Raw genomic sequence first — 15,902 nt, 5'->3', positions numbered from 1 at the left:
TCCCTATTACATCTCTAACATTAAATTTACAAAATATAAAATACAATATCTCATGAAGTGTTACAAAGTCAATATTACTAGTATCCAATAATAAATCCCAATGTGTAATTAGTTGGAGAAGCAAATTAACCCCCACCAACATTAACCAAACCAAAAACACCAATCTTAACTCCCCATTCTCAAATTTAAGACACAATTACTCACTTCTCACAAAAATGTACTTACATTATTAACCAGGGGTATAATGGTCATTTCAATACTTTTCACAGCTCCCGAGGAGGAGTAACCAAACCCCGGTCTCCTCCAGCTTCAGGCCAAACTAGTTAGTTCCAACGTTTTCAACTCAGTTTTGTCCATTCCTCGACACACACACATACGTTACATTTCTTAAACCCCCCAACCCAACCACCTTCTACATATTTCGTGTCTATAAATTATACATACATCAGTATATGTATATCTCATCATACTCACTCGGTGATTTCCAGCAATTCGACCCCCAATTCACTTCAATTCATAAAGATCTTAAATTATTATTATTATTGCATAATAACTTGTTAAATTTATATATATTATTTATATTTATATTTAAATTTAAATCTCTGTGTTTGATTTGTATTGATATAGTGATTGTGTTTATGTGTGTGTGTAATGCTGTGAGTTGAAATTGAGAAATGGAGAGCGGTAGAAATAATTCAGCGTTTGTATTCGATCTCAATGAGTCTCCACCGCCTGGTGATTGGAGAGTTTGCGGTTCGTGTCGAAAATTAGGTGGGGAAGTTGAGGGGGGAATGCTGGTGTGTGTTAGGTGTGGGAAATGTTTTCATATGAAATGTATGGGGACTAAGGAGAAGCCTGAGGGGGAGTGGAGATGTTTCGGCTGTTTGTTTGCGGGGAGTAATGCTGGTGGTTCCGGTAGTGGTAGTAGTTCTAATGCCGAGAGGGCGAGGGTTGGTGGTTCTGGTAGTGGTAGTAGTTCTAATGCCGGGAGGGCGAGGGTTGGTGGTTCTGGTAGTGGTAGTAGTTCTAATGCCGAGAGGGCGAGAGGTGGTGGTGCTGAGAGGATGTTGGATATGAATGCGCCTCCGCCTGAGGATGAGGAAGTTCAGTTTTTGGGGGTTAGGAGTGCTGGTGGAGCGGGGTTCGGGGTTCAGGTTCAGAAGGAGCAGTATGATAGAAGGTATATACTTTATACGGTTGGATATTTAGTTGTGTGGACATGTTTTTTGACTGTGATTATGTTGAAAATTATTGAAGTTTGGTTTAGCTAATGTATGTGATGAATGAATTTATGTATCTTTTGGCGTGTTGAGTGTAAAAACTGTGTTTGTATTAGCACAAATATGAGTTTTGGGGGTGTACATTGTGCTGGTTTTTTATGTTGTTTTTGTAATTAAAAGAAAAGTGTGAAAAGATTTGTATAGACTGTTTTTCCTTTGTGTTCTACCTATTTTACTATTGTTTCTGTATTTTCTTACTCAATCATATGAAGACGCTTTTTTTTGCAAATTAAATGTTTTTTGAGGCGCATTGCATACTGGTGTGTTGGTGTTTCTGTTTTTGTAAAATAAATGCATTTCAAAAGCGCGCATTGCGTACTGGTCTGTTAATGTTTATATTTTTGTAATTTGAAAAAAATTGTAAAAACTATTTTTTGTTCGTGTTCTACCCATTTACAGTTGTTTCTGCATTTATTACTCAAAATCATTTGGAGAAGCTTTTAATTTTTTGCAAATTAGATGCATTTTGAGGCACATCGCGTACTGGTCCGTGAATGTTTCTATTTTTGCAAATTAAGTGCATTTTAAGGGTGCGCATTGCGTACTGGTCAGTTGTTATTTGTCAATTTTGTTAATCAAATGCACACTAAGGTCAGGCATTGCGTGCTAGCACTTCAGTGTAGTTGGCACTATCAGTTTAGTGTAGAATTTACTGTTGATGTCTGCAAATTTATAAACTACTGACCAAGAATCACTGAGAAATGAAGTATGAACCATGATACCTGAATACCTTCCACTTGTTGCTGTAAGTTTCCTTTCAGTTAAAAGCTGGAAATTTCATGGTTGATTTTAGACAACCTTCTTCTCACTTTAAGTCTAAAAACATGTCAACAGTAACAAGAAATTGAAAGGCATGCAAATCTGTTGTAAAAGTTGTGGAAAATGATAAACTTGTTTTGCTTCATAGTTTCAGATATGTTATCTAGATAGAGGAACTTAAATGTATTAAATGAAGAAATCCCTGGATCATTGATTGGATATGTAGTTGCAAAATGCAATGGACTGTAAAACAATGTAATCATTAAAGTGAGTACCCAACACACATGTTTTCACCATTGTCTTTAAATTTGCTTCTAGGATTTCCTTCGTGTCTTTATAGATACAGATACTAGCCGCTCGTTATCCCTTTTTTTAATTTACTTCACAACAAGTTCTTAATTCCTATGGTGCTACGTTTCAAACCTTTATCATTTCTTAATCTGTACCATCAGGATATACATTAATGATTGGAGCAGTGTTAAGTTGGCGGTTGGCGCGCATGGCGCGATTCTTTTTCTTCTTAGATTAACAAAACTCACAAGTCAATTAATGGTTTAAATACATCGCAAGAGTAGATAACATCACACACACATAGATATGTTATATGTATATGCATATACTTCTTGTACGTTTAATTTTGTTTATATTATGTTTTTGTTAATATGCTTTATTTGGTACTTATCGAGTTCAGTTTTTTGTTTAAATTTACATAGAAATGTATTGATAATAAATATTGTAACTCTTGTCCCATGCCTTGCCTCAACAGGCATGCTCCTGGTGTCAGCGAATGGTTAGTGCGCTTTCCCCTTGAGTAACAGTAAATTGGATAATTTGTATAGAAAACATGATGTTCAAAAGTTGACAAAATTATCAAGCGAAGGATCAATGTTATTAAAGGCGAGATGCGCACCGAGGCGCTAGGGTCCCTTAGAGCCTAGGCGATGAGGCGCGAGGCGAGGCGCGCGCCTCATCGAAGTGAAACAAATTTACTTAGAAAATGAATTATTTATTATAGAATTCGGCAAAAACACCACAAATAGGAATATGAAACTTAAAGGAACTTTCATGTTGGATAAGTTTTCTTACTATCACTTTTTTCGGTAGACATTGCTCCTTTACGGTGTAAATCATACATATATATCATTATGTAACTGGAAACACAAAAGAACAAGCATATACATGGTATATTAGTATGTATAACACTATAACCGTAAGAATATGTATATATATATATTTAATTGTATACACACACACAATATATATATACACATGATACACACAGCTTTACCGAGAAGAAACGAAGTAGAATATACATGTATATGTAAGGAAATGTCTTCATGTTTGTTATTATTGATAACATGGATTTCTAAACACTTCTGGGCTTAAAAAAAGTTGGGTTTTAGGGCTGTTCTTTAATATTTTGACTGTTTTTGCGCCTCGCTGCGCCTCTCGCCTCAGGGGTCTAGGCGCGCGCATCATTGAAGGCGCTGCACCTCGGTAAGAATTATGCGCTAATGGTGCGCCTCGCTGCGCCTCGTGCGCCTCGGCGCGCCTTTAACAACACTGCGAAGGATATAAGATTGAAATCATTGATGTTTGATTAATGTCTAATTAAATGAATGTATTCTCATCTTGGGTTGTTGCCAGTATTCAGCCAACTTAATGAAACCTGTTTGACGAGCTGATTTATTTTTCTTTTCATGTATATATGAATCACCGTTTGTTTTATTTTTTATTCATTTGTTTAAACTTGATTTCTTCCTGTAGTTAATTCTCACATCTCTTTTGGTGTAGGATGCAGGCTGCTTTTGGTACCTCAGCTGTTAGCCATTTATTTAATTCATCGGCTTCATACTCACAGTCGCTTCACATGGACAGTGGGTTTTATATTCAAAAGCCTTCTCAATGCGAGACCAATGATGCTCTGTCAATGTATAAAGCTCCACTTCATCACAGATTTAATCATGATAGGTTTCCAGGGAATGCAGATACAAGGTTCAACCCTGACGCAATACTTCAAAATCGGCCAAAATTGGCTCCTGCCTCCAGTAGTGCAAGTGAGTTGTATTTGCAAGCTCTCAAAGATTTTGTTTTAGAAAGAAGGGGCGTATTGGGAAATGGCTGGCATGTGGAATTTAACTTTTGCCCAGTCAGATGCAAAACTTTTGCAGTATACTGTGCCCTAGATGGAAGTAGATTTGAGTCCATGTCTGCTGTTGCTAATTTTCTTGGGCTCGTACCTAATGGGCATGCTTTGGAAGCTGACAGCAGAGGTGATGGAGTTACTTTAGTACAAAAAGGCAACAAAAGAAAAGAGGCAACCATGTATATGGGAAACGGTACTAGTAGAGAGGTTAAAGATGTTCGACAAGGCATTCTTGGTGGGGAGTCCTTGAGTGCTGAGATCATAAATGCTGGTGTCAGAAGATTAAATAAATCCATACGACCACTGGAACTTGACAAAATTAAGATCGACGACCCTGAACATCAAAACTTTTGTGTAAGTTATGCTGTTATCAATCTTCGGTGTGCAATACTGTCCCAGACATAATCTATACTTGACTCTGTTTGAATGCACAAGAGTATTCAGGATTTTCATTCTGCATGCCTATGTACTAATATTATATCTCACTTTTTGTCAAAGCAGGAAGGCTTCCCGGTCCAGTTTGAAGACCTGTATATTATCCATGCTGGCAAGGTTGATCAACGGAATTCATATCATGATTCTGGCCACATATGGCCAGTGGGTTACAAGTCTTGCTGGCATGACCGAATTACTGGATCTGTTTTTGTCTCTGATGTTCTGGAAGGTGGTGATGTTGGCCCACTTTTTAAGGTGCAAAGATATCCATGCACTGAGCATTGTATCCCTAGTAGCTCAACAGTTTGGAAGCGAAATGAGAAAAATATAGCTGAGAAAGATGATCAGGCTATCTGTGAGCTTGATGATGATGATGATGAATATACAAGTATGCAAACGTTCCTAACAGAATGTAACCCGCCGTGTCTGGATGACAATATCTTGTCAGATTCTTCTGCATTTAAAGATCCTGATTTTCACAAATTGAATTGCCAAACATCTTCTGACTTGCGTCTTCAAAGATCTCGACATGAAACTTCTTACGGTGTTGGGCCAGAGGATTGTATTGGAATATTTACGGTGGAAGGGAGATCATCAGTATCTGCATGGGAAATGGCTGCCACAACTTTTCTAAATTCTTGCCGCGACGCTTGTAAGAAAACGGGTGTTCTTCAATTTTGCTGTGGGCATGATGTTGATGGAAGTGATGTTAAAGCAATTGAAAGTATAGAATCTTTATCCAAGTTTTCTTATCTCGGCAGCCCTTTTAACACGCCACATTTGTTTGAGAGCATTGAAGAATTTAATGCTTCTTCTGAGATGCTGGCAAAGTGGGTACAACAGGATAGATTTGGACTAGATCTTGAATGTGTTCAAGAACTACTGGAACAGCTTCCCGAGGTTCGTAATTGTCCAGGGTATGTATTTCTGAATAAGAGAAGTCCAAAATCAATCATGCAAACAGTTGGAACTGGGTTTCTTGTGGCTAAGAGAAGAGGTGTTGTACCCGTCAAGAAAAAGTCAAACAGTTTTATCGAAAGTTGCGAAGCGCATAGAAAGAAGTTAATTGAAGAATTTGAAATAAGTGCTCGTCGTCCTTTGGGAAATCCTTTTTGCTCTAAGCTTCCTGCATATTTGATTGGTGATGTTCTCCAGGTTTGTCAACACTGTTCTTTTCTTAATATCGAAACTTACTAATCCACTGATTATACATGCTTATAATTGTTTTTAATGTATCTTTAGGTTTGGGAATTTTCAAGACGTTTCTCAGATGTTTTAGGACTTGAGGAACCCTTTGCACTCCAGGAACTTGAGTGCGAACTTGCTAATCCCTGGTTAGAAAATCCTAAGTCTTCGCAACAGAAGCTTTCTAATGGAGCACAAGATGTTGAAGATGATAATGATAATGTTAAATGTACTGGTTTTCTGTTGACCGACATTCATACCTCACTCCTGAAGACATTAATTAGTGAATTGGTGGTTAAGGTTGCGCAACATGTGGATCCTTATTTTGATAGTGGAGATAAGTCAAAAAGAGGTAAGAAGAAAGATGCAAAGGCGGCAAAAATTGACGTGCTTCCGATCAATGACCTAACCTGGCCAGAGTTAGCTAGAAGATATATGTTGGCTGTATTGACCATGGAGGGAAACCTCGATTCTGTAGAGATCACCTCCAGAGAGAGTGGACGGGTTTTCCATTGCTTACATGGTGATGGTGGCCCCCTTTGTGGATCTCTTACAGGAGTTACTGCAATGGAGGCAGATGCACTGGTAACATTGAGTCTCATTTTCCAAACCTAAAGTATTTGATATTGTTTTCCCTCTTATCAAGTTCCATTTATTAAAAATTTATAATCCTAAATTTATTAAATGGTCAAAGTTTGTACATAGAATATCTGTGCTACTTCTATTAAATATGAGACAAATCAACAATTATCCTAATTTCTAATAACATTCATGGTTTATAAACCATCTATGGTAGTGTTTTAGAAGTGCAAGTATATGTAAATAAATGTAATGTGTTGCTTAATATGTTCATCATCATTTGTCCTTTACTACCATTTCTTTTACACTTTAGGCATTTCAGGGCTTACTAGTTCATTACTTATAAACTCTTACTACTATAAAAATTACTTTTTGAATAAGGATGTCCTAATATATGTGATTACCAGCTTCTTGCAGAGGCTACCAAAAAAATCTTTTGTTCATTAAGAAGTACAGATGATGTTTTTAGCCTAGGCCCAAATGATTCTGCTGCATTAGATGCTTTGAAGATGGTTACAGACAATGACAGCGAAGTCCCTGATTGGGCAAGAGTGCTTGAGCCTGTGAGAAAGCTACCTACCAATGTAGGAGCCAGAATCAGAAGGTTGGTAAATGAAGCCTTGGGGAAACATCCACCTGAATGGGCAAAGAAGATACTGGAGCATTCTATTAGCAAAGAAGTCTACAAGGGAAATGCATCAGGGCCTACAAAGGTACTCCTTTATTTGTTTGACTAAATTATGTGTGGAAATTTTGTCTAATGCATTTAAGATTGACTGCATTAAATTTTCTTTTTAATACAATCCAATTATCTTTTGGCAAAATCTTCTTATGGTAATTTGTTTCCAGTCAATTACAGATCTCATCTGAGTAATTTTGTTTTTTTAATCTTTTTTGCTTCCAACATGAATGCCTCTTGCTCAAGCCGTATTAGCAACCAAACAAGAGAGAGAACAGAAAATTAGATGAATTCTTGTGGTTCATGGGGTTGTTTGAATCTTCTATCTGCATTTTGTGATGAGAAATATCATTTTTAGGTTCCCTTTTCTTTTTCTTATTTGTAGGAAGGACACCGGGGGGGGGGGTATAATAGTCAAGCCTGCAGAAGGGATGCAACTAATTCGTTGACCCCTATATACAGCACTCAGAGGTGTTCATAATATTGTTAGTGTGGAAAAGCTCTGGTAAACTTGATAGTTTGGTTGAATAACTAAGATTTTAAATTAAAGTAATACATATTAGAAACTAATAGACATAGATCGAATTTAATCATTTTTACACCTGTGTTTGCCTATGCTATTTTTACAAGATATTTATTTATATATATATAGAGTCTCACTAATTTACATACTGAAAATCACTAAATATAAAAATAAAATTATATATTAACAATTTAGTGGCGATCATTAAATTACACAAAAATAATCACTAAATTACATAATACTGACCAGTAAATAGGTGGTGCCACCGTCATAAATATATAAGTGGATTATTTTATAATCACTAATTATACCTATATCAATCAGACAATCACCAATTGGTCACTGGTTTGTAGTTTGTATTCTAATATTGGTTTGTATTTGATCACTAGCTATATATATAAATATATATATATAACTGAAAAGTGAAACTAAAACATTTGGACTTCCTTTCTCTTTCATAATGTTCTTGTATTAATTTAAGGCTGTTACTTCTGATTACAACCATTTGATGCAGAAAGCAGTCGTCTCGGTGCTTGAGGATGACAGAATTGTAAAGCCACAACAGAAATCCGAGAAAAAAGAAACAGGGAAGACTGTTAGCATTCCGTTTTCTGATTTGTTGATGAAACAATGCCGTCTTGTGTTGCGACGTGTTGCTGCAGAAGATAAAGGAAGGGTTTTCTGCAATCTGTTGGGAAGAACACTAGTAATTCCGCATGACAATGATGATGAGGGACTTCTAGGATATCCTGCAATGGTTTCTCGTCCTTTAGATTTCAGGACTGTTGATCTGAAATTGGCTGCCGGAGCCTATGGTGAATCACATGAAGCTTTTTATGAGGACATTCAGGAGGTAAATGTTTTTTTTAATATCCAAATGAACTTAGTCAAAAATCATGGTCAAAATTGACAAATTTTGAAATTATTAATTGCTCATATATTTTTAAATATTAAAAAACCATGTCAATTATTTCTTCGTATACTAATGGTGTATGTATTTTCCCTTTGAAGAAGTGTATGATGCATATTATGTATTATAATCTACAATGGATAATGTTTTCTATTGTAGTCAATTGTTAATAAAATAGGATGAAGGGAGTATTACATCTACTCTCAATGTTTAGTTGCTAACCACCACAAATTTTGAGTTTTCTTTTCTTTCTTATTGTGTCACGCCCTTTGAGTATGTAGATTTAGGACATAATTGAAAATGGATTATGTTTTTGAGTTTAGAACATAATAAAGGCAGCTTCCATACAAGATCCACTACCCTCAGATTTATTAGCTACAGAGTATAATAAAGTATTTGATTGCATTTAGTTGCTGGCACTTACCTTAAATATCGATTGTCTAGTTGCCTAGTTGTTATGTGGGGGTATGGTAGCATTTGAAGTCTATCATAGCAATCACCTTATATGATGTTAAATTAGTCTTTGCACTTCCAAAACTGTATCATCCTGTACTGCTTTTCCATAAATTTTTCTTCATTGAATTCTGTCCCAATACCTCATGTTTCCAAGACAACTTGAATGTCCCCATCTTCCATATGTTTTAATTGCTCTTAACATCTTTGATGTCGAGGAGAATCACAAACCTGAGAAAGCTTTGGAGATCAGTAATCATTTTGAAACATATACAATATACTTTATAAATCTATACCTATATAATCTCAATATGCCACCGCAATTTCACTTTTGTGTATGAATGCCTGAAACATATAGATACTACCACCTTTTGCAGTTTGTTTATCTTGGGGTTCTAACTTCTAAAGTTCTATATCATGATGTGACCAGTAAAATCATTTTCACTTACGTTTTATAAGTTGCTATATCTATTGTCCGTTTCCAAGTCTAGATCAGCTACATATTCATTGAGATCTAGATCAAACATTAATAACTTGATTAGTGACATCTTATTAAGAACCTGTTACCAGATAATGCTCCATATTAGATTGATATATGAAAAGAGAGAACTACTTGTATCTGCGTGCTGGGTGATTGAATCTACATTCACATTGTTTACCAAATACACCATTGTTATCACCTACCTATGCCAATGTTTGACAAATATACCTGTTTCATACTCGCACTTGTCACAAAAATTTTGTTTTCTGTAGGTGTGGTATAATATTCGCATGGCATATGGGAACCAATCGAAACTGATTGATTTAGCCGAGACATTGTCCCAAAAGTTTGAAGACATGTATGGAGAAGAGGTCAGTTAAACTCATATGCATTTTCTAATTAGTTGTTGCTTATAGTTATTGCCAATATGATAAGCATGGTAAAGGAATTTAAAATCTAAATATAAATCTATTTAGTCAGTATTATTGCAGTGTATACTGAAGCCTCACTGCAATATTGTGTTCATTTTTTACTTTTTTCTTTTAGTGTTGTCCATGCATAAGATTCTTGTTACTTTCTGTGTATATTTTCAAGGTAGTCTTTTGCTTTTAACTAATGTGTTTTTATCACAATATGGCACTCCAAAAAGAACAAAATTTCAAAGTTAAATCTTACATTCTAGTTTGGGTGAAAAGTTGTGTTTAGTAATCTGCACGGAATTCTGATCTGAAACGAAATTCTGAGTTGGTTAACTGACATTGTTGGTTTTTTAATGTCTTGTATTGCATTTCCATGATGTATCTCCCTTATTGTTTGAACACATTCATTTGTTCTATGTCTTATATTAGTTATTGTTCCTTTATCTAGGTTCTTGTCCTGGTCAAGAAAATAAAGAAGAACGCTAGTAATAATTCTGTAAGTGAAGAAGCTAAGAAAGATTTAGATGATATGCTTGCACATGCAACCGAGACCTTACTACCTAAAGCCCCCTGGAATGAGGGGGTTTGCAAAGTTTGTGGCCTAGACAAAGATGATGTTAACGTTCTGTTATGTGATACTTGTGATTCGGAGTATCATACATATTGCTTAAACCCTCCACTTGCGAGGATTCCTGATGGAAATTGGTACTGTCCTTCTTGTGTCGCTGGAAAGCGGATAGCTCAAGTATCATCTTATGGCATGCAGATAAGAAAAAAAAGATATCAGAAAGATTTGACAGACAAATATTTGAATAGACTGGCTGATTTGGCAAACACCATGGAGGTCGAAGAGTATTGGGAATTGAGTTTAGAGGAGGTTTGTCACTTTGACCTTTAGTTCAGTGTAGATGCTCATGTTTTTTTCCGTCTTGTTTAAATTGAAGATTTCAGTTAAGGTTTTAACCATAATATTGCTTATTTGACATATCTATGCAACTCTTAGCACTTCAGTTTGACCGATGTGCTGCTGTCATTAATGCAGAGGATTTTCCTTATTAAACTATTGACTGACGAGATACTTAACTCAGTCATCATCCGCGATCACCTTGATCGGTCTGTCTCAGTCTCCACAGATTTGCAGCAAAAATTACGTTCCACAACTTCTGACCTCAACTCCTGTGCAGACAAAGCTCAGACCTATTTGAACTTGCAGGAACAGGCTAGTGGTATCTGTACTGGGTCTATGCTACCAGAAGCACCCAATGTTAAGCCAAGAAATTCCCCGAAGAATATGATTTCTAGTTTGCAAAAAACAGTTGCAACTCTGGAGTCGGGCATGTTTAAGGTTCAGGTTCGGAAGGAGCTTCTAGGAAGAGATTCTTCGGGGAGATTGTATTGGGGCTTTGACAGCATTGTTAGTTCTCCACAAAAAGGTAAAGTTCAAGACCATGGAAGCGTAACTCAAAGCAGTTCAGACGTGAGGAGTCCTGTTCTTGTCGTCGAGAGTCCTAGCTCAAGAGAACTAAACTTTTTTAATATTTATCCATCTGAGAAAATTATGCATGCTCCAGTATCTTCTTCCTGGACTTGTTTTCAAAGTGATTCTGAAATTCAAGAACTCATTGGATGGTTGAGAGAAAATGGTGCAGTAGAGAGAGAACTAAAAGATTCTATCTCACATTGGTATCAGATTAAGCTCCATAATTCAAATGATGCCAAGAGCCATATTCAACATGAGATACAACCCACCCTTAATAAAGAAACTTTGGATACTAATTTTCGGGTCACCAATGCTTGGACGGCCTTAAAAAAGAAATTTGGTCCTTGCTTGCAGATACAGGCCACTGATAATTCGAATGAGCAAAGATACAATTATGAAACAAGTTTCCAGGGAAGAATTTGCAGATGTGCGTGCCTGGAACTTTTATGGGCTTCTAAACAGCACTGCCTATCATGTCATAAAACCTTCTCAACATGTGAGGATCTCGGCAAGCACACAAATGGAGTATGCAGTGTTAGCTTGGGTTTTCTTGAGGGTAATTTGGATTCCTCAAAACACAAAAGAATGAGAATTGAACCTTTACATGGAAATAGCTCTGATTTAAAGGCAGTAAAAGGTGAGAAACAAATATCGGATCCATGTTTTAATGCGAAAACTCAACCAGAATGTCCATTTGACTTTGAAGAGATCAAAAGGAAGTTTGTTATGAAGAACTCTCTCAAAGAAATGGTGAAGGATATTGGACTTCTTGGTTCTGCCGGTACTCCTTCATTGCTTACCCAAAGAGCTCCTTTTCTGGATGACCCTGCCGTATCTGTACTTCCTATTAATCCAGCTGATGTATCTTCAAAATTGGCAAATCAGCAGAAAATTTCAAAGAAAAGAGTCAATACTGTATTTGGTACAATTGCTGGTAATAGCTCCAGTACATCTAAATGGCCAAACAAAGGTACGGATTCGGAGCAAATTAAAAGTGGCAGATCAAATTCCAGGTGCATGAGTGAAAGGGAGCAATTATCTGCTACTAAGAACCTGCTTCGGAGTGGTAAGTGGGCCGTTCTTCGTGAAACTTCACAAAAACCAATAAGAGGAAGGCTTTGTGCAGTATTAAGGCGGCTAAAGTGTATTCTGCTTGATATGGATGCTGCACTACCAGAAGAGGCTTTGAGACCCTCAAGAACGGACTTTGAGAAAAGATGCATCTGGCGGGGTTTTGTGAAATCTGCAGAATCTATATATGAGGTTAGTCTAATGTTGAACTTCTCATCCATTATCATTGAATTATACTATCCACATTCAACCAGATATTATTATTGAGTGTCATTCATATTTAGTTTTCCTTCTTTTTCTAGTTGTACTAGAATCGATAGTCTTGACTCTTAAAGTTGAATAAGGTTTATATCTAGATCAATCAACTTACTGTTGCAACAAATTGTTTGCCATGATGCAGGGTCTATGTAGGCTATAAGTCTCTAGTCATAAGCTTCCTTAATAATTTACCATTAGCTGCAACACATCTTTTCTCATGTAGACGGTATTTCACAACTGATTTATATTCCAAGCAGCAGTCTGCATGGTCTATCTGTATATACCTGTTTGTTGTTGGAGCTCATCAATTAATTTTATTTTCCACTATCAGTTTGAGATGCTACCATGATAAAACTTGGGTACTTTTTTGGAATATTATTGGCATATCACTATTGTGATTCATTTTATAGAAAGTAATTATTATATAGGATTAAGATTCTTGAAAAAGTAAAATCTTCCTTTTGACAAGGGCTGGGTTATTGGAAAAGTAAATTATATGACCTGCCATATCTTTAGCTTTTCATTATCTTGAATAATCTCTTTACTAGTCAGAACCATGGTTATCATTTTGTTGACATCTCATCCAGTAGCTGCAGCAATTTACACCACCATTCTATGTTATCAGGCAACAAAAGTGTATGACCATTCTATGGTATCGGCCAACAAAGTGTATGACCTTGCCATATCTCTGACTTCTCATCATCTCGGATGTCTTACCAATCACTACCATTTATATATAGTTGTAACTTTCTTTGCAAGTCATGCTATAGACTAAAACCTTCTCTCAGTCCGGTGCACACTGAACACCCAATGCGAAAGAAGAAAGATGATAAGTAAATACACATACCTTTCTGAACTTTAAGTTGCGATTTGCTCTCCTCCTATTTGAGAAAGTCCCCTGCAAACCCTAGTCTCCTTTATTGCCTGTTCAAGAATATTAAGCTTTTCTGTGTTGACCGGAAAGTAGGGATCCATAATTGAAACTTTTTGCATTTTCTTCGACTCTTGACCCTGCCCAGACTCGACCCTGCCCAGCAGGGGCGGAGCCACTCAGTCATAACTCATAATTGAGGGTGAGCTGTGACCTGTGAGGGCTCCACACCCTGAACTTTCACATAATATATAAAATAATTCTATATTAGTTTGAACTAAATGAATGAAATTAATTATTTTCATAAATCTCTTATATTTTTTAAGAAGTTCATTTGCTGTATGTAACTAATTTTAGCTTTTTGTTTGTATAATAAACCTTCTAGTTTAATCCACTTCAATGGATATGATATCTTTAACATATATACTATACTTTGATTTTTATAAAATATTTCAAAAAAAAATTTTATGAATACTCTCGGGTTTTGATTTAGGTCAAGACATTTCTGAGTTGTGGAAATATTATTCTACATCAGAATTATGTATAAAATAATTGTGGTAGCTTTATTGTGATTTTTTGTGCGCTTTATATGAAACTTTAGCTATATGATTCTCATTCATTTTTGTCTGTCCTCTATTGTGTGTTAGATACTTGTATGTTGAAAGTAGAAAGCTAATATTTACTTTTTATGGTCTTTCAGATGTGCCAGGCTATAATTGTCCTAGAGGACATGATTAAGACGACCTACTTAAAAAAGGATTGGTGGTACTGGTCATCACCATCAGCCATAGCTAAGATTTGCACAATTTCTGCTCTTGCTCTCTGCATCTACGCGTTAGATGCAGCAATAATTTATGAAAAAAAACTTCCAAGTGAGGATCTAGCAGATGTATGCAGATCGGAGAAAGAATCGCCTTCAAACTCGCATGCAGGAACTCCCGTGTCTGTTAAATCAGATTCCCCTGACCTTCCTATGCTGAGGAGTAGAAGCAAGCGAAGAAAAGACTAGGGGAAATGAAGATTGGCGGGACGCGATTCTCTGTGGAAAGTGTAATCCGGGGAACATGAAAATTTACATTTAACCTCTAATCATCTACTTTTTGTGGCTTGACCCGGGAATTGACAATTGGCATCACTATGAATAGCTAGCCTCTCCAGACTTATTACATCTGCCCATGTGAATTTGGTGTCCCCCGCTCAATGTTAGCAAGTTAACCATTAAAGAAAGTGTATTGAGTTTTGTTTGTACAATTGGTGAATGACCTGCTTAATCTGCAGAATTCAGGCAATCATATTTCAAATAACAAGCATTCTCGAGATTATGGCTGCTTCATTTTCTAGTCAGAAGATTGGCCTCTTAGAAGTTAGAATTCAGTTATCCTGATTAGCTTTCAATATGTACAGAAACTTTGGAACCTTCACAGCAACTACACATGGCGAAGCTCTGGCACCTGAGAATTTGGTTTCATATCCTGAAGATGCGACCTCAAATGTACTTCTGTTGACCAGCCAGATACATGGACATGTCCAATGTACTTCTGTTGACCAGCCAGATACATGGACATGTCAGTTATGTAAAATTAATTAGATGGCATACATGAAGATATTCTTGTTGTAAATTGTCAATACAAGGATGAGACTCAAAAGTATTAGGCCAGTTTGTGGTGTAGTAGAGTTATAGGTTATACCGTGTTCCTTGTCCTCCTTACTGTAAGTTTCCGGCCAGCACCGGGAGGGAAAGTAAAATGCTAGTATCAAATATGAATATGAACAAGGATCTCATATATGGTAGGATAATGTGGGTACAGGAGAAAGTTAGCTTACAAATAGCAAATATTTCTTCAATTTAGAAAGAAAATCTTTATATTTAGTGTTGTTTTTATTAATGAGACACATATTGACATTTATGCAGCAGGATTGTGTTTTTATGAATCATAATGGTTTCTGATTTGTGCAATGAATTTGTTCACTTAGCATGATACAATGTGAGTGATACTCCGTAATTGAACACCTTAAATTTTTACTTTGTCCAAAACGAGACTAACAGGCAAGTATGATAACAATAAATGATATCAAGAAGGTCTAGTTCACATAATATAGATAAGTGAGAATCTACTTACACAATTACATTTTTTTGTTGTCAATTATATAGGCTGAGCTTGGTTGTAAAAATCACTAATGGGTAGTAGTTACCGATTATGGATTAATCGGTAAATCGGAAATTAATCGAAGGGATTAATCAGAACAAAAATCGGATATATTTAAATATTTTAATAATATTTAATATATTTACCTTATTTATTATGAAATATATATTTCAAAAATAATTTATAAATATTAATCGAATTTTAAAAAATAGATCGGTCAAATATT

At 36.1% G+C, this 15,902-nt stretch overlaps 1 protein-coding gene across 2 annotated transcripts; it reads left to right on the top strand.

The window, feature by feature from the left end:
* The first annotated feature begins 224 nt into the window (after positions 1-224).
* LOC141667909 (methyl-CpG-binding domain-containing protein 9-like) lies at positions 225-15,461 on the top strand. Of its 2 annotated transcripts, XM_074474553.1 has the most exons (11): positions 225-1,180; positions 2,806-2,829; positions 3,834-4,539; positions 4,687-5,775; positions 5,863-6,390; positions 6,792-7,097; positions 8,101-8,439; positions 9,703-9,801; positions 10,298-10,726; positions 10,892-12,592; positions 14,230-15,461. In XM_074474553.1, the coding sequence occupies exons 1-11, from the start codon at positions 675-677 to the stop codon at positions 14,536-14,538; spliced, it is 6,036 nt and encodes a 2,011-aa protein (XP_074330654.1). In that variant the 5' UTR covers positions 225-674; the 3' UTR covers positions 14,539-15,461. The 2 variants fall into 2 exon arrangements, with proteins under 2 accessions (XP_074330654.1, XP_074330655.1); XM_074474554.1 differs by lacking the exon at positions 2,806-2,829 and having other exon boundaries at positions 226-1,180; positions 14,230-15,294.
* Positions 15,462-15,902: the final 441 nt, after the last annotated feature.

Source organism: Apium graveolens, chromosome 6 (genome assembly GCF_009905375.1).
Source record: "Apium graveolens cultivar Ventura chromosome 6, ASM990537v1, whole genome shotgun sequence".
Taxonomy (NCBI): Eukaryota; Viridiplantae; Streptophyta; class Magnoliopsida; order Apiales; family Apiaceae; genus Apium; species Apium graveolens.
The sequence above is the reverse complement of the archived record's forward strand: the minus strand, read 5'-3'. Positions and strand labels throughout refer to the sequence as shown.